At 38.6% G+C, this 22,173-nt stretch overlaps 1 protein-coding gene across 3 annotated transcripts in view; it reads right to left on the minus strand.

The window, feature by feature from the left end:
* Positions 1-811: 811 nt before the first annotated feature.
* pld1a (phospholipase D1a) overlaps positions 812-22,173 on the minus strand; it is a 45,587-nt gene continuing 24,225 nt past the window's right edge. For all 3 annotated transcript variants that reach the window (XM_088087136.1, XM_042500383.2, XM_042500382.2), the window contains 19 exons: positions 21,762-21,854; positions 20,790-20,942; positions 19,140-19,289; positions 18,312-18,395; positions 15,147-15,228; positions 14,086-14,196; positions 13,368-13,553; positions 11,058-11,271; positions 10,792-10,920; positions 10,128-10,246; positions 9,485-9,598; positions 8,103-8,213; positions 7,896-7,984; positions 7,604-7,717; positions 7,365-7,414; positions 6,969-7,103; positions 6,326-6,479; positions 5,823-5,940; positions 812-5,201 (listed from right to left, as the gene is read on the minus strand). In XM_088087136.1, the coding sequence (XP_087943262.1) occupies positions 4,977-5,201; positions 5,823-5,940; positions 6,326-6,479; positions 6,969-7,103; positions 7,365-7,414; positions 7,604-7,717; positions 7,896-7,984; positions 8,103-8,213; positions 9,485-9,598; positions 10,128-10,246; positions 10,792-10,920; positions 11,058-11,271; positions 13,368-13,553; positions 14,086-14,196; positions 15,147-15,228; positions 18,312-18,395; positions 19,140-19,289; positions 20,790-20,942; positions 21,762-21,854 (2,431 nt within the window). In that variant the 3' untranslated portion in view covers positions 812-4,976. The remainder of the gene's footprint in view (positions 5,202-5,822; positions 5,941-6,325; positions 6,480-6,968; positions 7,104-7,364; positions 7,415-7,603; positions 7,718-7,895; positions 7,985-8,102; positions 8,214-9,484; positions 9,599-10,127; positions 10,247-10,791; positions 10,921-11,057; positions 11,272-13,367; positions 13,554-14,085; positions 14,197-15,146; positions 15,229-18,311; positions 18,396-19,139; positions 19,290-20,789; positions 20,943-21,761; positions 21,855-22,173) is intronic.

Raw genomic sequence — 22,173 nt, forward strand, 5'->3', positions numbered from 1 at the left:
AAACTAAGTGTCCTCAGGCTTTGCTCAGCGTTCCCAGGATCAAAAACAAGCAAGGTAAAGCAGCTTTTAGTTTCTCTGCTCCCCTGTGCTCCTCTATACTCTTAACTTTTTCTTTCATCTATAAATATTTGTTTTCTCTTACTTGTTTTTATTGTCTTTTGTTTTTTTTTCTTTTATTTATTTATTTATTTATTTATTTATTGTCTTTTAAATGAAATGTTAATACTTTCTTTATGTCTGACATTTAATGTATTTCTATGCCCCTGCAAAGCACTTTGTATAGCCTTGTGGCTGAATGGCAGAGGTGGAAGTAAGTCACACAAATGTAAGCCGCAACCAAGTTTGTGGTGAGAATCAAACAAGTGCAGCCGGGTCAGTGCTATAAGTCAAGCAAGACAAGTCAAGTCATTCCTCAGTTTCTCAATATTGAGAAAATGATTTTTTAAAAAGTCTTTTCCAGTCATTTGTCTCAACTCATGAATGCCAAGTCAAAGTTGAGTCTTTTATCAGTGTTTGTGGACTTGAGTCTGACTCGAGTCAAGTCATGCGACTCACGTCCGCCATCTCTGTTGTATGGTGCTACGTAATTAAACTTGCCTTTTACATAATCACAGCTCTTGTATTTGAGACTTTTGCACTGACTACATTAAACTTGCAGAGCTGAACAGTAAAATAATATGGAGCAAAACACTGGCAATACATATGTTTTCTTTTTTTAAAAATCTTCCATCAACTGCAATAAAAATATTCAATAAAATAAATAAAAAATTACATTAACTTGTGTTCAATTTGTGGCTGAAAGAAACAAAAATTTCCAAAGATAATTTTATTCGTTAGCCATTTAAATTATGAGTTACACTGTGTTATATGAACAGACGAAAATGAGAAATACTTTCAACTGTACAAAAAAGCTATTGTACATAAACAGTGGAAGCAACATCAGCTGAACTGAGCCAAAAGGGGTCGAGATAGTTGACGGAAATGTAGAATGCTGTATGATGGTTATGACAAAGAAACACAATGTAGGTTTAGTTACAAATCCACAACCATCCATACAACCATGCCATACATTTAAAAAAATAAATGTTTAAAGAATTTCAAATGATTTATATTCCACAGATAACGCTATGACAGATACAGTGAGGATAACGTGATGGCAAAATTCATACAACTTAAAAAGCAAAATGCTGTTATGTTTTAAGTCATCACTTCAGTTAACATTCATCAATTTCCTGGTCCCATAACAAAAAAAAAAAAATCAATGTTACATAAGAGACACAAGGCCGTTTTTGTTGTTGGCTTCAATCATGATGACAGTGGTTCACATGTTGGGTGTGTGACTCTGACATCAACGCACAAGTCCCATTAATGATACGGAGGTTCTCTGCCAAATGAAACTGCTCATGTTGTTCATTTACAAGAATCCTGTGGCAGCTCCAAGTTCCACCGTTATTGTTTCATAACCTCAGTGACGATTATTAACCAATTATTTGATCTGACGGAGTGGTTCTTTAACTTCACATTAAAGGAGGTTGGTGATCAAACAATATATTGTGACAAATATTAAAAATGAAAACAAATCAGTGACACAGAATCCGTACATTCAAATATACAAATCACGACAATTGCTTCATAGGTCACATACCTTAAGAATTCCCAGGAAAAACTTAGTTTCCCCTTCATAGATAGAGGCTGTGTTACAATATTTAAAAAAAATCACTTTATTTTCACTTTGAGTAAAAAGCTCCATCAAGAAAGCAACTGGAACTGCCAGGAAACATCACAAGGAACTTCATTTTCATATGGCAGTTTTGTCTCTGGCATCATTTGCATGCTATATTGAATATACTGTTTTATTGTCATTGTTAACATAATTTTCAAAAACTGAACTTCTGCACTTTAAAGAAAGCTGTCGCCATGAGACTGTGGAAAAAAGCAGGGAGAGCTGAGAGGCTCATATTGCTGCTGTACACAAACTGAACTTTTAGGAAGCTAGCACCATCTGTTGAGCAAAGACGAAATAACTCCTTTGAACTTTGGTGCCGATTGTCTCATCCAGCCTCTGAAACTTGCCACTGGCACAACCATTTCACACTGTAGTCAAGGGTGTAGGTTTCATTTTTAACCTTTGGGAGGACACATTTTAAACGGGGAGTTTTGGGGTCCTCTGTCACAAGACTTGGAGCACCAAACACTTAATTTCCCAGTAGACCTCAAACACCAAAAAGACTTAAACTAACGTGCAATTTAACACAAGGTGCAATTATTTTCCATGCAAAATTGGTGTCAATATTTTGAGTTTGAACTGTTGAATTTTGCATCTTTTTTTTACTATTTATATTATTCTTTTTAATTGCTTATCTTGTACATACCTTGCTGTTGCAACAATGTAAATTTCTCTGTTGTGGGAGTAATAAAGGATTATTTTATCTCATCTCCTGCACTTGGTGAATTTCTATGAACTAATTTGTGCATTTTCTGCATCTATTTATGGTGCAAATGTCTTAAATTTTGATAAATAAAAGTATGTTTTTGTAGAGAATGGGAATCACGGAGCATGACGGGAGCAACAATGCCATCTTGGAAGGATAAGCATCTGTAGCTATGGTAACTGCCAATCTAATCATTTGTCATCTCTGAATTGTTCACAGGTTTTCCCACACATTCATTTTTGGTGGCCCGTCATGATGAAAACATCTGCCACCACAAATAGATTTTCTATTTTTGGAGAGGGACCGTTCATTAGGAGTGTTGTTAAAATATTCTGTTCAGTTATTCATTGCAATCGACCCTCGGAGCAAATAGCACACTGTTGTCACAGATGGAGCAGCAGAAGGACAGACACATTGAAAGTGAAACTTGACTGTTCTGTCTCCTGGGTCTGAAAGTTTGCATTCACTTGCAGCAGCTGCAAACTGCTGCTGAGGAATAAAAGACCTCATGCAGAGCCCTGCCTACACTGCAATCACTGACCCTCAGAAACTATTGCCACACATACACCAATTCTGTGGGAAATACTGCGTTCATAATCAGAGATGAATAAATAAGCATGGGGGGAAAAAACTGTACAAAGGGAAGTTCTTGGCAGAGAAAACGGAGTGAATTACTACAAAACTTAAGTTAGTTTATGATAATGACCTGTTAATGTTACGGTCCATGATGTCTAGAGTTTGGTGTTAACACTCACACCTGTCGACAATTCAAAATTTTTAAAATGTTTTTAGCTCCATATCTAATTTACAAATGGATGGTTAAAGGACCCTCAGATCTGCAAGCCAAAGGCCAAATACACAATCATCTCGACAAAGAGAAGCTGGCTGACGTTATCCTAGCTGACTGCTCACAGAACTGCTAACTTTTTAAAAAAATAATTATTTATGTTTTATTTACTTTATGTCCTTTAATTTGTGGTTTTATTGCTTTTATTGCTTCTGTTGTTGTTGCTTTTGGTCGATTTCTTTGTATTATTTTATACTGACATTCTACGTCTTGCATGCTGCATTATTTGTCCTCTGGTTTTTATTTTATCCTTCTTCTACCCTAGTTTTGTCTCGCTTGTGTTCAATAGGACTGTTTGGCTTTCAGTTGTTCTATCACCGCCTATGTATCCCATTTCTGATTTGCTTTATTTGTCAAAATCACTTTGTAAATTTTGTTTTTAAAAGTTCTATATAGAAAATTTTATAATGGTAGTTATATTAAAACATATTAAAACATTTGTTAATCATGCATAATTTAACTACCAGTATATAGCAAAATAAATAACACATTAGCCTTCATTTGTATCTGACTGAATAATTTGTATACTAAATTTGGTGATTTAAATCGTATTTACTCAGTAATGATTTTTAGAGTTCAGCTGTTTATTTTGACACTTGCAGTCAACAACCAGCAGATGGCACTCTTAGCCTTATCCTTTCAATATGGTAGACTTGCTGCTGATCAAGACACATTCCTATTTCCTACTGAAGTGGATAAATGCACATTATAAAAATCTAGAGGAAGGTGTCCCCTGTGCCCCCCCTGAAATCTACACCTATGACTGCAGCCTTTAATCTATACACCCTCGGCTGTAATAACTTACTGCTCACGCCTCTGCACCCAGTATAATGTCACTGAGTTGAATTAGCTTTTATACCTGGATCAGCTCAACACAATTCACTTTGATTTCAGCAGAAAAGTTCAGACCTCATGTCGAATAATTATCCGTCACTTTGACAGAAAATATAATGTCTCTGTGGGTTGTCAGAGATGTGATTGGTACATGCATTTTTAGCAATCAAGTTAAGAAGATTGAGCACAGTTAGTAAAATCATGCACCAATGTTGAATTTGTAAAAAGAGCAATCACATGTTTTGGATATGTTTGACAAAAAAGATCCTTCAGACGCATCTGAGCAACCTGTCTGTGAGCTCATACACAGCGTATGTTTCACTAATGCACCTTACGAGCATACATCACAAACTCGTAACAAATGTAAATCACATGCATCGCCATCTCTGTGTATGTTATGATCGCTTTGAACTAAGAGCTGAATGTTTGTTGGCATCATTGTCGAAAATGTTCTGCAGCCTCACCCCAGTTCCTTGGAGATCTTTGCTGTCTTGTGAGCTTTCCCAGCAGTCCAAAGGTCCAAGTGTCCAGAGTTGAGTTGATTCCCAAAACCCTAAGTTCATGTGCCTGTTTTTCATCTCCACAGTCAAAAATGTTATCCTCTAAAGTGCTAAGTCTTTTTGTTCTTCATATATCCCAAAAGTGTTAATGCCAAATGAGCCGTAACTACTGTTTTACAGTAGAAGCAGATTTAAGGGATTTGTCGATGCCCAGCAGTGGAATCAATCCAAAGGAGACTCATCTCAGGATTAAAAGAGATCTCTTGCAAATCCAACGATACACATTTGATGACAAGAATAATCCAGGTATCTCCATCAAGATGCTCAAGAACGTGGAAGTGGCCGGCAGTGTTTGCACATCCTTTATGTCCAGATCTCAGTTGGAACCATGGCCTCCTTCGTTCCAACAGAAGGCATGAGGTTCTGTTCAGACAGGAAGTCCAGAGGAAACTGGACCAAAAAGCCTCGAATTTTGCGCAGCTCCTCCTGTGCGCGGCCTAGGTCAGTCTGGGCCAAACCTGGTTTGGACTGGTACTGTTCAAGCTCGGACATGTTCCTCACCAGGGAGGAAGGAAGGCAACGGAATACCTGCGGAAGAACACGCATACATACTGATAACATACAGCCCAGTCATGATTGTCGCACCAAAACTGGGTCATTTTTTAGCAAGATATTGGGGCATTTCAGCAAGGACTGTGGCACCAAGACAGGGTGTCTTTTAGCGTGACATCAGAAAATTTCCAGCCGTGAATGTGGCCCCAGAACTGGATTTTGAGACATTGGGGGATCTCCAGCTTTAATTGTGGCACGAAAACCAGGTATTTCTTATGGAGCCTTTGAGGCATTCCCACCCTCAATTGTGGCACCAAAACTGGGTGTTTTTTGGCAAGACACTGGTGCACTTTTGACACCAAAACTGGGAGTTTTTTAGTGAGACTTTGAGGCATTCCCACCATTGATTGCGGCACCAAAACTGGCTGTATTTGCCCGCCGCAGCAAGGACACAGCCTCTGAACATGCAGCACCTGCTCTACCAACTGAGCCACCAGGTGTCCCTAAAGTCAACTTTTCATTGATTCAATTATTCAAAATGTTCTTTTTTCATTATTCTATTCTTTGTTTAATTTTTGAGCACAGGAGGACATTTTTGTGACTAGACAACTTGAATTTTTTAAAAATCTCAACCTAAACCATCAAGTCTGGTCATACCTTCTCATAAATGGTGGCGTTGCGTCCAGCTGTGGTCATCCACACCTCCTTATAGAAGCGATCACTGATGGGGTCAGAAACGTCAATACTGGTGTCAGTGTGACCTCCGAGGATAGTCCTGATCACAAAGAGAAGAGAAAATACAGTACATTTATTTTGAATCTTGATATTTTTTACTTTACTTCAAAAAACCCTTTCAAATAGTTGTAAGTGATTTAGTCAGATGATACCTAATTTATGAAAAAAACTATGCAGTGGCATTTTGAATGAATGCTGTGAAGGTATGGATGGGAATATAAATTAATTAGAATTAGAAATTAAATTAAATTAGGATTGAAACAAGTGGTTGCATAGTGTTTCCATTAGATAATAAGGTACTTCAGCACAATTCTCTATCTTGCTTATTCACACACATACACACACACACATACACACACACACACACACACACACACACACACACACACACACACACACACACACACACACACACACACACACACCTGAAGCATTCGAGGCGAAGCTGAAGTGCATAGGGTCCAGCTTCATACTCCTTTCCATCCATCTTTGAAGGGACCTTTTCTGAGTCCTCGACAATCACCGCCACCTCGCTGTCGCGTTTACCCAGCATGCTTCTGTCGTTGATGTTAGCAGAACCTGAAAGAAATTCACAAAACAAAGGAAGAAAGCTGAATTCTGCATTCATCTCACTTGCTAGTGGCATAATATCTTAATCATGCTACACATTTCACATATTAATATTTTCTGTATAAATATTAATGAATAGAAATTTGGAGAGAAAATTTAACAGTATGTCTAAAAAAAGGAAAAAAGGAGAAAGAAGACATTTAGGGACAATGTTCAGCCTTTTGATTAGTTGTAGTTCAGTGAGAGAGTGTGCTACACCGTATAAACCAGCAGAGGGCGCAGCAGAGCTATATTCCAAAAATCAGTAAACAGTAAAAAACAGTATTTGAATGCACATTTGTTAGTTTCTCACACTCGCCGAAAGATACAAAAACGAAGCCAGGTTTTTGGATTTATCACATCTCAATGGTGTAAAGGCCGAGAGGCTGGCTGCCTCAAATAGAAGTTGGTGAAAACAATAAGAGAGACAGAATGTGAGAGAGCAGACGAGAGACTGACCGATGATGACTGTGTTGTCGTCAGCGATGAGCATTTTGCTGTGGACGTAGATGAGCTCTGTGACCAGACGTCCCTCCAGCTCAGCGTGAGTCCGCAGGCCAGCGAAGGAGATGTAATTCATCCAGTGGTCGTCCACTGACAGGGGAGGGGAGATTTTACCAAACTTTTTTTACACCACATTGTACAAACAAAATATTTTCATACCTACATAATCTTTTTTAATACAAACTGATAAGTGGAACAACACTATAAAAACAGGCGTAATCAGAGAAGTGCAGAGGAGAGACAACAAATAACAGAGGAGTATGAAAACAGGCTTATATTCACATCTTTCCAGCTCTAACCTTAGTATTTGTCATCAAAACATGTCAAATTCTAGTTTTTTCTTATACTTACTCTCTCTTTTCAGCTGGGAGATGATGGAGTATTCTCCTCTGATCATGGTTCTGAGGAGGCAGGAGATTCAAACTCACCAAAATGTTTTTAAAATTTGTACAAGTACATCCTGGACTCATAATCAACTTGAAAGAAACATAAAACAATAGAAAACTAATGACACTTCCACATCTGCTTTCTCATTTCCATTCACTCTTCCTCTTTCCATATACAACGTATCCAAGTGTCACGCGGTTCACCTGTAGTTGAAGTGCATGACGGCCTGGATGGCGTTTCCTCCTCCGGTGGTGATGTCGCCCTCGAAGCCAGGAAGCAGAGGGGTGACCACATACACGCGGTACTTCTTACCCTCCCTGTGAGCAAACACACACCCGTTACATGATGACACACACGAGCAGATTTAAAATGAGAGAAGTAGAAGTGGAAGAAGAGAAGAAGATAACCTTGTACATTAACTTCCTTCCTATAATCACTAATAGGCCTATAACTCAAACAGCCAAATAGCTTAAAGTAGTTAGTGAAGGGAAGTACTTGTGCGCTCTGATGATCCTCTCGATGATGGCGTCTCCGATCTTGTTGTAGACCGTCCTGTTGTCGGCACAACTGATGAAGAACTGGTTCTGATAGAAGAGGAGAGATGGGAGAAAGACACAAACAAGAAAAGAGAGATTTAAAGCAGTCCAGCCTCAGTTTGAGACTGTGACTGAGTACACTGACAAAAGCTCTCTGCTGGTTTACCTCTATATAAATGTAGTGTTTGCTCTTGGCGATGACCTGGATGTAGGCATTGTGGATGGACTCCTCGTGGTACTTTATGCCTGCCGACCAATCTGCTGCAGACCGCAACACCTTGGACACAGATGTAAGAACATTATAGCAGTAATACCAAAAAACGGCTGCATCTTGCACTTACATCTTGGCAGTTGTAACCACATAAGTGTGTGTGGTTAGTCCTCTTCAATATAGTATCTGTTAGTACAAGCTACAAGTACAGGTACGGTATAAACCATGTACCTGTACTAAAGGAATTATCATTATGAGGTGTGTGTTTTTAAGCAGTCAAACTGGTTAAATGTACCTACATATCATAATTTCTGGTGATCAATATTTGAAACTGTTTAGATATTGGAAGTAATCATTGAACTTTCTGTAACTACTGCAGTATCTGAAGTAGTTGCACAAAATAAACATCTTGATGATTATGCTTAAATAGAAGAAAAAATCCCCTTCTCAACCTTAAAGCTATGGATTAAAGACCTTCCACATCATTTTACTTTGTAGAAATTGTCTATTTTACAAGAGTGTGTGCTCTTATGGCATCCATTTTTTATCCTATACAGAATTTTTTTTTTTTACCACTGGTCCAAAATTCTATTTACTTTACTTTTATTTATTTATTACTTTTTTATTTTATTTTTTACAAATGTATTTATTTATTTAGAGCAATATCTAATTGGTGGCAAACAATTCAAGTGACGTTAACTTCACTTCATTAAAAAATAAGACAAAAAAAGAGCCAAAAATTGTAAAAAAAATATCTACAAAATTGGTGTGTATTATTAGTGGTAGTCACAGCAGATACATTCTGAGAAGCTGTACATTATGTTTACAGAGCTGTCAGTGGAAAAATAAACAGAAAACACAAAAACATTTATGAAAAGACACCGAGAAAATAAAAGAACACTTTGTCTCAGAACAAAACATGAAGGAGTTGTGAAGGGATCTTCATAAGCTTCTTATTTTAGCCAAACCTCTCCCTCAAAGGTTGCTTCCTTACGCCTAAAAACCTGCGTGTGTCAATCGCAAGTGCAAACCTTTGTGGTTATATAACTTTTTGGCCCATGGGGAGTTTTTCAACGCTCACTCTCTTTTATCTTTTTCCAGCAGGGCTTGCAGACTATGATGTGGAAAACAGTGTGGGAAAGCGGGAGTTTAAGCTGTTCCTGTGTTTTCTCTGTAATTTTCTACCAGTGGTTCTTTTTAGTTTTGGTGAATGGTTGGTTTTTGCCCCATTTTCTCATCTTGTGTAATTAAAAAGAAAGAAAAAAGTACATTTACCACAATATGTGAGGTTTTATGGGTACAGTTGAAAATAAAAAAAGATGGTTCATTTCTCTTACCTGCACTTTGGTGTTGACACAGTCAGGGACTTGGTATCTGAGCTCATTGGCACTGGAGTGAGACTTGGGCAGCAGGAATGGATAAGACAGAGAGCGATACTTTGGCTTCATGATCTGTAGGGGAGAGATTTGGAGAATTTGGGGCAGAGAGAGAGAGAATAAATAATTATGGGGTTATGGGAGGAATGGAAAAGAGTGAAAACAGGAGAACGGGAGGAATACACTGGCTCCATGGAAAGCATGAGTGTGAGGATGAAGATATTTTTTCCACTATTGCAGCCCGACATTTCCTGCAATTTTGCCAGTTTAGTGTGTATTGTTCTGTTTTATTTCCGAGTCAACAAATCATGACTTTGCACAATTAAATTTTACATGCTATTAGCTCAACTTGCTATGGTCATGACTGTATTTGCGTTAGAAGTAGTAAAATTAAGCAATCATACAATGAAAAGGTGGAAACTTCAGCTCATAAAATTTTGCTTAAACAAGTTTATGTTCACACTTTAATCCTGCCGATTTATATCTCAATCTTAACCCTGCCCTTATGTACACAGTGTGTGTGTGTGTGTGTGTGTGTGTGTGTGTGTGTGTGTGTGTGTGTGTGTGTGTGTGTGTGTGTGTGTGTGTGTGTGTGTTGCAGTACCTTAGTGAAGTTCCAGCGTTGAATGAAGTGTCTGGCCACGTCCCGAGCAGCTCTGCCATGAACCACTGCGGCGATGTCATGCCAAGGCATCCTGGGAGTGGTGTAGCGGTCGATGAAGTCTGCACAGAGTGGAGGGAACCCAGTGAAGACGGGGAAAAAAAGTGTGACAGCAAGAGATAAAGAGGGGACATGAAAAGACACAGTAGGATGGAATAAAAGGGATGGACAGCAGGAGAGAAGAAGGAGGAAAAGAGCACAGCTGGGTCAGAGACTTTGGTGCAGGGTGGGGTAAAAAAAAATGGAACAAATAAGTGTTTCATGTTTCTCGGCTCCATTTTTCCAGCTGACTGTTTGTTTCCATCAAACTGGTAGAACAGGAAAAAAATGATTAAGAACAGCTTTGTACCAACATTAACTGTGTCATTCACTTTTTTAGGTTTGGTAGGAACTTGTTTCTGATGCATCATATTCAAGCTGTATTTGCTTCTGGTGTTTTTTTGTGATATATTTGGAAAATGAAAAAAACCTTGATCAAAAAAAGCAGGGCTTTGTAGACTGGACCTTATGAGTTAAAAATCTGGGAAACATTTAAAAAGACAAAACTAAAAGTGTATGTTCAAGTTTGTGAAATTGTGTGTGAGTGTTTGTAAGTGTGTGTTCAGACCATCAAAAGGTTTCTCCAACTGGATCCAGTCCTTGTAGACAAAGTTGCAGTAGTCTTTTCCATGCCAGAAGCGTGTATTGCCCTGTAACTCTCCAACACCTGTCTTTAGGCTCTGCACTGAACCACTCCCTATACACACACACACACACACAAGGGAAATTTCTAGTAAATGGACTGCATTTATGGCATTTTTATCATTCACCCAAATCATACTCAATCATTCTCATTCTTGCATAATCTCCCTGTTCCTTCTCACAAAAACACACCTGCACTGTCGACGCTACTGACGCTGTCTGCGTGCTGCAGTGTGTGTTTGTGCAGGTGTTTGTACAGACTGAAGCGAGCCTTCCTGCTGCGTCCGATCCCCTTCAGTTTAGGCAAGTCCACCGGATCACTGGGCGGCGTTCCTCGTCCATTGCTCTTGGAGACGTCATCAACAGAGAACATGACTTTACCGGACGAAGTGTTGGTGGAGGCAGCCTGGAAACATGAAACCAACAGGGGATGCACACTCAGTTGCTAGTTTAGCTACACCTACCTAAAACTAACGCAGTCTAATACAACACCTTACAATAAATACAGTAGTACTTTCATGAAGGTGATAATGTTCAGTTTTAGATAGGCTTTGCTTTGAATTAATGGTAATTGTGGAGGCCTCACATCATGGTGCAATTGAGTTGCATTGTGTTGTACAGACAAGTGTTTGCAATATATAGTCTACCTTTATTAATAATGCATATTTACCATAGGGAAGGTCAATAGGGTCAATAAGAACAGCTTCAAATTTTATTAAAAGTTTTATTAAGGGTTTTTTGTGTTTTCTGTGTGTGTATCTATGTTTGTAATTCAATCCATGTAAAAATCAGATTGAGTTTTGATTTTTTTCAAGTGATCCACAATACCATCAAACTCAGTAAATTGCTAAAAGCCTTCCAGTGCAACCTAGAAACAGCAATGTTTATCCTTTTCAGTGCATGAGCATGCTCAGAAAATTGCAAAAATTTTCATTTTTTAAAAAGTGTCTTGAGCAGAAAACCTGACAATTTGGCTGAACACTATGTTTAAGGGAGAACTACCATGCTCATTTCAAGATTTATACTTGTATTTTGGGTTAATGCTTCATTTTCTTTTTTCGTTTCCCCATACTTTCTGTACTAGAACACCTATCTTCACCCTCTGTCCTCCCGAAAAAGAAAAAAAAAATACAGTCAGCTTTGGTTGGTCAGCATTTCTTAGTCTTCTGCAAGGCAGTTCAAAAGGGACTAGAACATGCTTTTTGACCCCATGGGAGCTTGGGGTTTGACACGTGTGCAGTGTAACTGGAGCTGTGATGTTGGAGGGTTACAGAAGACAGCTCTAGAAATAAAGGGACGGTGTCCACTGAGGTGCTCTCTGGGTGAGCTATTTTCAGTGTCCTTATTTGCACTAAACCCGACAAAACTTTTAGGTACACTTAAATCGATGGTGACTGATATACAATAGAGCATTTGCATAGATAAAGTATTTGTTTATGGTCTTTTATTATGGACTTTTTTGCTCTATGATGGTGCGCTAGCTATTGAGCCTTTTGGCAACTGCAGAACAAATTTCACTGCTCATGTGTTGCTCTGACGTCATTTGAGACCATGACCTCTCCTCTTTTGAACCTCCTTGGTCTTCTGTCTCGTGTCTCTGCACCATCATTGCAGCTGGTAAAGACTGTAACTGAGAATAGCAGCACAAAAAAAGATTCCAAACACAACTGGACATGTTCCAGCAGGAATCTGATACAAAATAAAGAGAAATTAATAACATCAGCAACCACGTTTACATGTTTCCCTGATATTAGCATGTAGCTACAGGTAGCTGTGTAATTGTAGCCAAAGAATATGTGTGTATAGAGGCACTTTCTCCCATTGAAAATCACCAAGACTACATGTTTCCGTGATGCTAGAATATAGCTACATGTAGCAGTGTATGTCATGTAACGTGCTTGGAGCAGATGACCATATATGAATATAATCTCAAACTGAGATGGAAAAAATAGTCTGACGCTTGAGGTTTCTGTAACAGAGTTTACTTTTACATTCATTTACCTAATTATTTGAAACTTAGGCCACGTTTAATAAGAGCACCCAACCTTGTTACATCATATATATGAATAAAAAGCACAATAGGTCCCCTTTAGAGAAAGTCGTTCATCCTCTTGATGAGGGTGAAGAGTGTAGCATGCGTTTTCATAGTTGTGTATGAGAATGTGTGTTTGGTTGTGCTGTATGTGTGTCATTAAAAAGAACAGGCCAAATCGATAGCTGGCACTGTGGACATGTTTGCTTTTTATATTCATGCATGTACACAATCACCACAGGCTATTGCTGAGGGTACGTGCAGTCAGTGCTCCCTCTTCACCGCACCCCCGCACCACTGTGTGAGTTTGACTGAAATGGATTTTTCCATTTCCTCTCCTCCCTTCCTCATACTTGAACCATTTGTCAGGAGGTTGGAGCCACATTTATTGCCAGTAACTCCAAACTGTGGACAGGGCGTTCTAATTAGTTGTGTGTTTGTGTGTAAATGTGTGTAAATGTGAGTCTGACCTGCTCAAGAGCCACAGAGCGCGTCACACTGCCGACATCAGTCAGCCGGTGCTCTCTGTCGTCCCAGCGGCCGTATGCCAGGTCGATCCCCCCCACGAAGGCGACGGATTGGTCGATGACAACAATCTTCTCGTGATGCGCCCACAGATAGACGGAAGAGGAGACGTGGTCTGGATGGCGCATCACCTGAGACACAAACATTAGAAATACAGCACACACAGTATATAGTGCTGTTATTATTTACCTGATGTTTTTTTGTACATGCTCATTAAAAAAACAACACACATGGATTCACAAACACAGTAGAGTACATAAATAGTATAATATTTAATTATGTATTTAGTTTAGTTTGGTCATTTTCCAACTTGTACTACTCAAACAGACAAAAAAAGAGTCACTTCTTTTGAAGGCAGTGAAAAAAAATAATGCAAGTTATGCAAACTGAAAGGTATAGACTGAAGCCTCAGCTTAGTTCATCTACCTAACCTGTTTTCATTGATTGCTTTTTTTTTTTTTTTTACAGTTCTCCTTAGATTTCTATAGTGAAATTGAAAGAAAAAAAAACAATAAACAACTTCTATATTCCCCCAAAGCCAAAACAAATATTCATAAACACACACTGGCATTCAATAATTGTTTAAAATAAACAGGCTGGTTTTGTCTTTCAAAACTATTGCTAAACTGCATCCTCTTTCACGACCCACAATCCTTCAGTTACCTTAATGTTGGGGTGCAGGTGCATGAGGGTCCTCTTGCTGTAGCCTGAGTTGATGCCCAGAGCGAGCTCCACCTCCTTGTACAACATCACAAAGATGCGCACTCCTTGTTGCTATAGAGACAGACAGGAAAAAAATGTTAAGAACACATTTCTTGCCATTTAACACACACTTCTGAATACAAGCCCCTGATTATTGTTTTCCAATGTTATCTTCATGTTTTTCATGAGTACAGAGTCTATAGCAGCAATGGTTCCCATTCTGAATGGACTGCAAGTGACTCGTGACCATGCCAGGTTTGTAAAAACACACTTTATTTTGAAGTACAGTGAATATGCAGCACACAGCTTTTGTTTTGAAGTGCAACTTCCTGCTGTGAAGTGAGTCTTTTGGGGATTTTTTAAAGAACAGTACACATTTTATTGCCCTGTTCCTGGTATTATTTGGCCTGTTTTCCCCCTTTTTTTGTTTTTTTTGGGTTTTTTTTTTCCTTTATTTATCAGAGGAGGAGAGTGGCTTTATTTTTTTTCCTTCCCAAAGCTACACATGCTTTTTTCCTTGAGCCTCCCTGAGTGACTTGGGAAAATGTATAAAGCGTCCACCACATGATGTGTTCAAGCACCGTCTGTGATCTGAAATCCAACAATAATTTCTGTTGGGTTTTTTTTTCAGTTTCTGACTGTGATAAATGGTGACATTTTGGTGATTTTAATTTAAGCAGGCCTGCAGGTTTGTAAGACATGTTTTCTTTTTTAAAAATTCTGGTGATTTTTGTTTTTTTCCTACAGACCTCCCAGGTAAGCCCCTAATGTCCACAAATCCTAACTGCACTATATTCTTGCAATATGTTTGATTTCATTCTGATTTAAGCTAATGTGTAATTTAGATTTTGTCAAATAAAATTGAATATGTGGTAATTTCTCTTTTGTGTGGACCCTGAACTACTGACTATGGAGAAATCTGGACCCAGTAGCTGGACCAGTTGGGAACCTCTGGTCTATAGTACTCTGCTGGCCCGTCATTTATGTCATAATGTTGGTCATCTAATGCTTCCAGCGCTTACTGCTTTGCGTTTGAGGGTACAGTCCAGCCTCCACCTGTTGCCCTCCACTACAGGTCTCTTCAGGAAGATCTCTGGACTCAGCCTTGCGACAAAGAGAGACAGAAACAGACATCAAAACTGACAAATTACTAATTTCTGAATGCATCACCATGACTTATAACTTTAAAAGATGCAGAAGACTCATGTTTACATTCACCTTTCAGAGCTGCCAACACATTTTATACACTTAACATATGACAGACATGACATAATGATATAGTGCCATCATGAGTCACTCACACTGGCACCCAGAGCTTACACGTCTACAATGCCATTGGCTCACATTACACAGGCTGACACCTCATTGGTTAAGACCATAAGCCGGGTGATTACTGCCTTGGAACACAGAGATTTCAGCCACGTCAGACAGCCGCACATTTGGCTCAGAGGAACATAAAGCATTCGATTTGTAATTACACTGGGAGAAATATTATAACTTTGTCAGCAGAGACAAAAACAGTGTTTATTCTGTATTAGAAAACCTTATAAAACAACACTGTTAAAGAGAGGAAGGAAACTATACGGAAAAGTCTGTTTACTATGCAAAGCATTTGAGCTGATTATCAATATTTTATTTGATTTGCATCGTTGAAACATCATTTGCAGAGTTACTGTACTCCCAAGTGTGACGGTCATCTGACAAAAAGTTTTTGGAGACCAATTATCTTTGTTTTGAACAGAAAATGTAATCGCACACTTCTGACCTTAAACTTGATTATATTTTTGGATTAGTCCCTGACTGAAAAAGGCAGACGACAAAGTGCATATGTTTTCCGACATGTCACATCACCAGTTCTTATCTGTGGAACATGACCCAGACAGTAAATGAGGAGGGGACAGGGACAAAGGGGATGCAGCGGAAGTGTAAACAGACACTTTACGGGGACTTTCTGTCAGTGTATTTCTATTCTGGGTGTGTGGATGAGGCTGTAATCAGAGCCAGAGGCACTGCATTGTCCAGGGAGCCAGGACTTGTGGGTAATAATGTAATGTGCAACAGCATGTACCATACTAACTGGGTATCAAGGTGTTAACTTGTTGTTTGGAAGAATGATGGCCAGTGTGCGTATCAAACTTCTGAAATAAGACATTACAACTATACAAAATTGATTTTAGATGAAACTATTTTTAAAGCAACATCTACATACTATAATTAAATAATGCTGCGTAAATACTGCTGGAATTTGCGAAAACAGTTGAATGTCAACAGTTTTTAAGTTTTTAAATGTACTATCAAACTTATTATTTCAATTACTGAAGTGATCCTATTAATTTTATTTAGTTCTTTTTTAAATTTACTTTGTTGTTCTTAATTTGTCAAAAAATGTTTTTTTTTTCTATTTTATTTTCCTTTTTTGTGAGATTATATTGCCATGTCATCATGTTTCATGTGCATTTGTAAGTATTATTATAGAAAAATCTGTTATACTGGATGCTGATGCAGTAAATGATTGGTATGTGTATATATACATCATTCATTCTGCAATATGGCATATTTTGTCCTGCTCTTTTAATATTATTTTTTGGACACTTTTGCATTTATTCAAGATTCAGCAGCAGAGAGATTGTAAACATGGGGAAATAGCGCGGGGGACTGACATACGACAAAGGTTGCAAACCAATACACAGCACTGCACCAAGAAAGGCAAAGACTAGGAGTGCTAGTAAGTAAACATGGATGCAAACAACTCAAGGTTTAAAGTTACGAAAAGTCAGCTTTGCAAGTGTTTTTTGTTGTACTTGACGTGTTGACCTCAAGGATACACAAAATGTGTTTAAGTGACTCATACTGAATGTAAACACAACATGTTGTTTGTTTACCAAGTCCACAGGGGGACCTTGAACTCAGGCTTTCAGGTAACACGGAACTGGCTGATTTTGAAGCAGGGTGCATCACCATGGTTACCTACAGAAACTGCACGGCTTGTCTAAGCTTCATGTCTGAGGATCAGGCCCGACCAATTAGATTAGTCAGGGATTTACAATAAAGCAGCAACTAGTAACCAGCAAAACAGATATTTTTATGGATCAGTAGATCCCTTTGTCCACTGTGATAATTATGTCAGAGACAGAAGAAATATTTTTGCACAACCATGTTTACATGTTTTTTAAAACAGGACTTTAAATAAACAGAGAGATGGCTGTCCACACTGACACCCTCACGAATGTCGATTTCAAATTTTGACAATTTTTTATGTTTCCTCTCTGCTTTGGTGGCAGAAACTATATTATTAAGCATATCACTTATGTTTTTGTAAAACTATATTTTTCTGAAATTACAAGTGTTTCCCATTTTTGCTGGGACCCCACCCCCATGACAACAAGAACAACAAAAAACTGCATCTGTATAGAAAATAACAATACCACATGAAAAGAGTAATTTGGGTCTTAAGTCCAAGTGGATGTTTGTGCCAAATCTGAGGAAACTCTCTTAAGTCTTTCTTGAGATATTATGTTCACGAGAATGTGACAGACGGGTCACAGTGACCTTGAGCTTTGACCACCAAATTCAAATCAGTTCATCGTTGAGTCCAAATGGACATTTGTGCCAAATTTGATGAAATCTCCTCAATGTTCAACCATCCAACAGAGCATCTGCCCCCTTCGCTGACGCCCAACCAAAACCCATAATGCCTTCGACCACTCCTATCACTAGTTCAGAGGCATAATAAAATAAATGCATAAGTTTGGCTACTGAAGATGTTAAAAAATACCAGCAGTATTTAAAGTAAAACTATATAATAATTCCCAGAGTTAACAGAGTTAATTAATTGACAGCTTTGTGATACCAGTTATCCAAAATTTCCTATTTGAGGCTCTATAAAGGCGGGTAGCCCAGACAGAGCCAGAAAAAGTTAAACTTGCATCTTGATAAAGGTGCCTAGTCGAGTCCACTAATAATAATAGATTGTGTTTTTTTCTGTCTTTTTGCTTCTCGAGGATCATTTGTGTCAGTTTTGGAGACAATTGTGGCTGCACTGGATGCTGCAGTATTAAAGCAGGACTGATATAATCCACTGAGCTGTGTATTTCAGGGTTCTCACACTTCAGTGCTGACAGCAGATACATTTCAACCACAATCTTTGACATCATATTTTTTTCCCCAAAATATACACAGAAACTCACCACCAGTCAGTGATAAAGATTTCCTCTTTAGCCTCCTCCAAAGCATCAGCCACATCTTCCATGTAAGTCTTTCCATTTACATACCTGTAAAGAAAAATAAGTTGTGAAAACAGATGTTACTCACATGTCCTTGTGTTGACACGCACGCACGCACGCACGCACGCACGCACGCACGCACGCACGCACGCACGCACGCACGCACGCACACACACACACACACACACACACACACACACACACACACACACACACACACACACACACACACAATCTTCCCCAGCAGTATTAGCCTTGAGAGCTTGAGGCAAAACCCATAACTGTGTCATCAAAATATAATTGTTCTTTAAACCCTCTGTTTTTTCCATTAGCTCAAAGCCCATTTCTCCCTCAGGCTCCGTGCTGAGTGCAAAGACAATGTAATGACATTATCACACAGATGATTAAATATCACAGAATCTGCCAGCTGAGGGGGAGAGAATAAAAAAAAGGACTGAAAGACGACGAGGCATCCAAAAGAGAGCGTGGACTGCTCAGTCTTCTCAAACATTCCCACTATTTGCAGAGAAAGGCAGAGAAACAGACAAGATGTTCTGGAAAATTTGTGTATTTTAGTTGTTTTTTTACTTTACAATGAGCAGCTGTCCTGCAGAGATTATTATAAAACATTTATCTTTAATATATCAACATAACTTTTTAATTTTAGGGACCTTTATGGAGCTGGAAAGTGAAATCGTAAATTTTGATTTTTGGGTGAACTGTCCCTTTAAGTCTTTCCATTGAGACAGAAACATAAGTTTTACTAGTTCTGCTCTCTCCCAGTGTAGTTACCATTTGGCGGGAATGTTTTCCTGTTCCTGTGCAAACGATCCGCAGCGGTGATCTCGAAGGAAAGCCTTCCCATGACTCCTCACGAAGCTCTCGATGCTCTGACCCCACCAGCGTGCGTGTCTGTAGCTGCTGCACTTAAACACCAGGGTCCTGTTAGGAGGATTCACAGAGACACAAACACAGATACAATGAAATACATGCCTGTGCTCACACACTGAATCTAAATCACATCTTATTGGCTCTGACATGAAACACATTTGTGCCAAAAAATGAGGCAATTCACATTTTCTGTTTCATTTTGCTGTTAGCTTAACACACTGCTGTTCTTTTTATTAAAGCAGGCATTGTGTTTTCTTTTCACAAGATAACAGAGCTCCATAATAATTCCTAAAATAAAATAAGCCCTGGATTAAGAGTGTTGGAATGAAAAGAAGCCGAGGAAAACAATCCACGCTGTAACAGCAGATTCTTTAAAACAGCTTTAAACAAAGAAGCTGTAATTTTTGAGCATGTTAGTAACATTTTTATTCATTTTTTGAAAAACTGGTTGAGATTTAAAGTGCAAGTCGGACAGCAAAGATGTTTGTTAGACAGGTAAAATGATCCACAAATGGTTAACATTTGGGTTTTCCATATTCAACATCAGCAAATATATTCAATATTTCTTCAGCAGAGGGAGAGAATTGGGCTTTTCTCCATTCCCACTATTGTGTGTATAGTGCACTCCACCTACATTTTAAACCGAGAATGGGTGCAACAGGCTTATGCATGGGTGACTGTTGAGAAAATGGGCCCTTAGGAATAAATATGCAAAAAGGTCCCACCACTTTTCATACGTAGGAGGAAGACAGATTTGTGTAGGTTCTGCCTCTTTTTGTTGTCGATATGCATCTTTTTCCTGTTTTTGTTTTTTTTTTAGGTAATTTTGTGTCATTTTTGCTCGTTATGCGTCTCTTTAGAATAATTTTGTATCTTTTCTTAGGTGATTTTTGTGTATTTCTAGTCATTTTATATCTTCTTGTGGTTGCTTTGTTCCCTTTGAGGCCATTTTTCTCTTTTTCAGTCATTTTGTGTCGCTTTTTTGGCCATTTTGTCACTTGTCTCATTGTGGGATTTTGTGATTCTTTCAGGAAATTTTGTAAGTTTTTTCAGGTCATTTTGCATCTATTTGTACTCATTTTGTATCTCATTGTGGTTTTGTATCTCTTTGTGGCTGTTTTGCCCATTTTTGTAGTTATTTTGTGTCTCTTTGCAGCTGCTTTGCATCTCTGTGAGGATATTTTCTTTCTCCTTGTGGTCATTTTGAGTCTCCTTCTGGTCAGTATGTGTTTATTTAAGAGACATATTGTGCCTGTTCAGCCCTTTCAGTAAGGCATCCTTGACTTTATGTCTGTTCTCTGGAGATTATAAGAAGTCTCTTAAAACATCTGTTCCTTTAACTGTCTATATACAACTGTTTGATCAGACATTTGAACATAAAAAACTAATTTTATCTAACAGTGTGAGGGATACGTATCTTTTAACTGGTGTTCAAACAACATTCTCCTCAGAATCGACTGTGAAGCTTTACTCAAAAATAAATGTGATAACTCCTTGGGCATCTTCAACAAAATTCAAATGTTCAGCTGTGAACACTTAGAGAAATATAACCTGGAGAGGCTGTCAATCCGGACTCCATGTTTGGTCTCGGTGTCTTTGGAGTCCATCTTGATGCTGAACTCTTTATCTACCAGCAGGACAAAGGAGATGGCCCCTGTGTCTGGCTTCATGTACAGCAGGCACGAGTCCTTCACCACCAGCCAGCTATACAACAAACACACACACAGTCGTCATCATCATCATCATAATCAGGATTTAGGATTTGTGCGTAAACTTCTGCAGATCTCGAATGATATTGTTGTGGACCATTTCTTATATTTCTTGTTTCAAGGAAAAGGTGTAGGAAGAAAATCATCATGGGGATGTAGGTGGATGGACAGAGTGTTTCAAACGTGTGGGATTTTTTGTGTTGTCTTCAGAAAACAACAATAAGAACTGCTCACATAATAATTTGGCTGAGATAAAGAGAAAGAAACAGACAAACAGACGAAGAAGGAGGCAAGCATGTGCCAATACAGCTGGGCCGAAGATGCTACTAAGATTTTGTCAGCAAACTACAAACAATCATATGATAGCCAAAACTCACACTTATAAAGATATTAAAATGACTGTGTTTTTAAATATGCAATGAGTGGTCACTGTGTTTTAACACCCACTCTGACAGCTTCCTGCCAGAGATCTGAGTCTGAGTCTCTAGTTTCTTTTGTACGCAGCTTTTGTCACACCTACATTTTAGACAAGTTTTCCATTTCAAAAGAGAAATTTAAAAGAAGGGAAATTCAAATGCTGCTCATTTGTCTTATTTTTTTAATCACACTTATACACTGTAGTAAATTTAAAATGGCAAGAGAGTCACTATATTAATTATTTGCTTGTTTATATGAAGAAAAAACAGTCAGGATGAGCAACATGATGTGAATAAGGCACTAACAACAATGGGAAGGACAGCAGAAAACAGTGATAGACATGAAAAACTGCAGAGACAGAGAGAGCAACACACGAGGACAGAAAATAATCACATACCGTTTGGACCAGCGGTAGCAGGCCTGGCTGTGACCACAGCAGTTCATGCCAGGGATACGATGTCCGCCTGAGCGCTTATAGATCATCCCCTCCCTGGAAGAGACAGCGGTGATGATTGCAGATTGCAACCAGCTGAAACTTCTCTCAGTTAGATTTCCTTTAGTGTTCATTGTTCAGGAGGTTTTTACAGGGAGACAAATTATCCTCCAAGGTCTCTTCCTCTCCAAAACAAACAGACTCATTGATTAAAACCAATAAAAGCAGTAAATATGGCAGTTTCACAGTACAAGTAAGTGTTTCTCCTACATATGTCGGGCTGCTAATTCATCGCCTGCACTTTACTTTCTTCTAATAAAACTTAAGATCCAGACATTCAGGAAGCTGCTAATGGGAGCTGATTTATCCACAGACA

This window comes from Plectropomus leopardus, chromosome 14 (assembly GCF_026936395.1).
Source record: "Plectropomus leopardus strain MGB_pleo_1.0 chromosome 14, ASM2693639v1, whole genome shotgun sequence".
In the NCBI taxonomy this organism is placed as follows: domain Eukaryota; kingdom Metazoa; phylum Chordata; class Actinopteri; order Perciformes; family Serranidae; genus Plectropomus; species Plectropomus leopardus.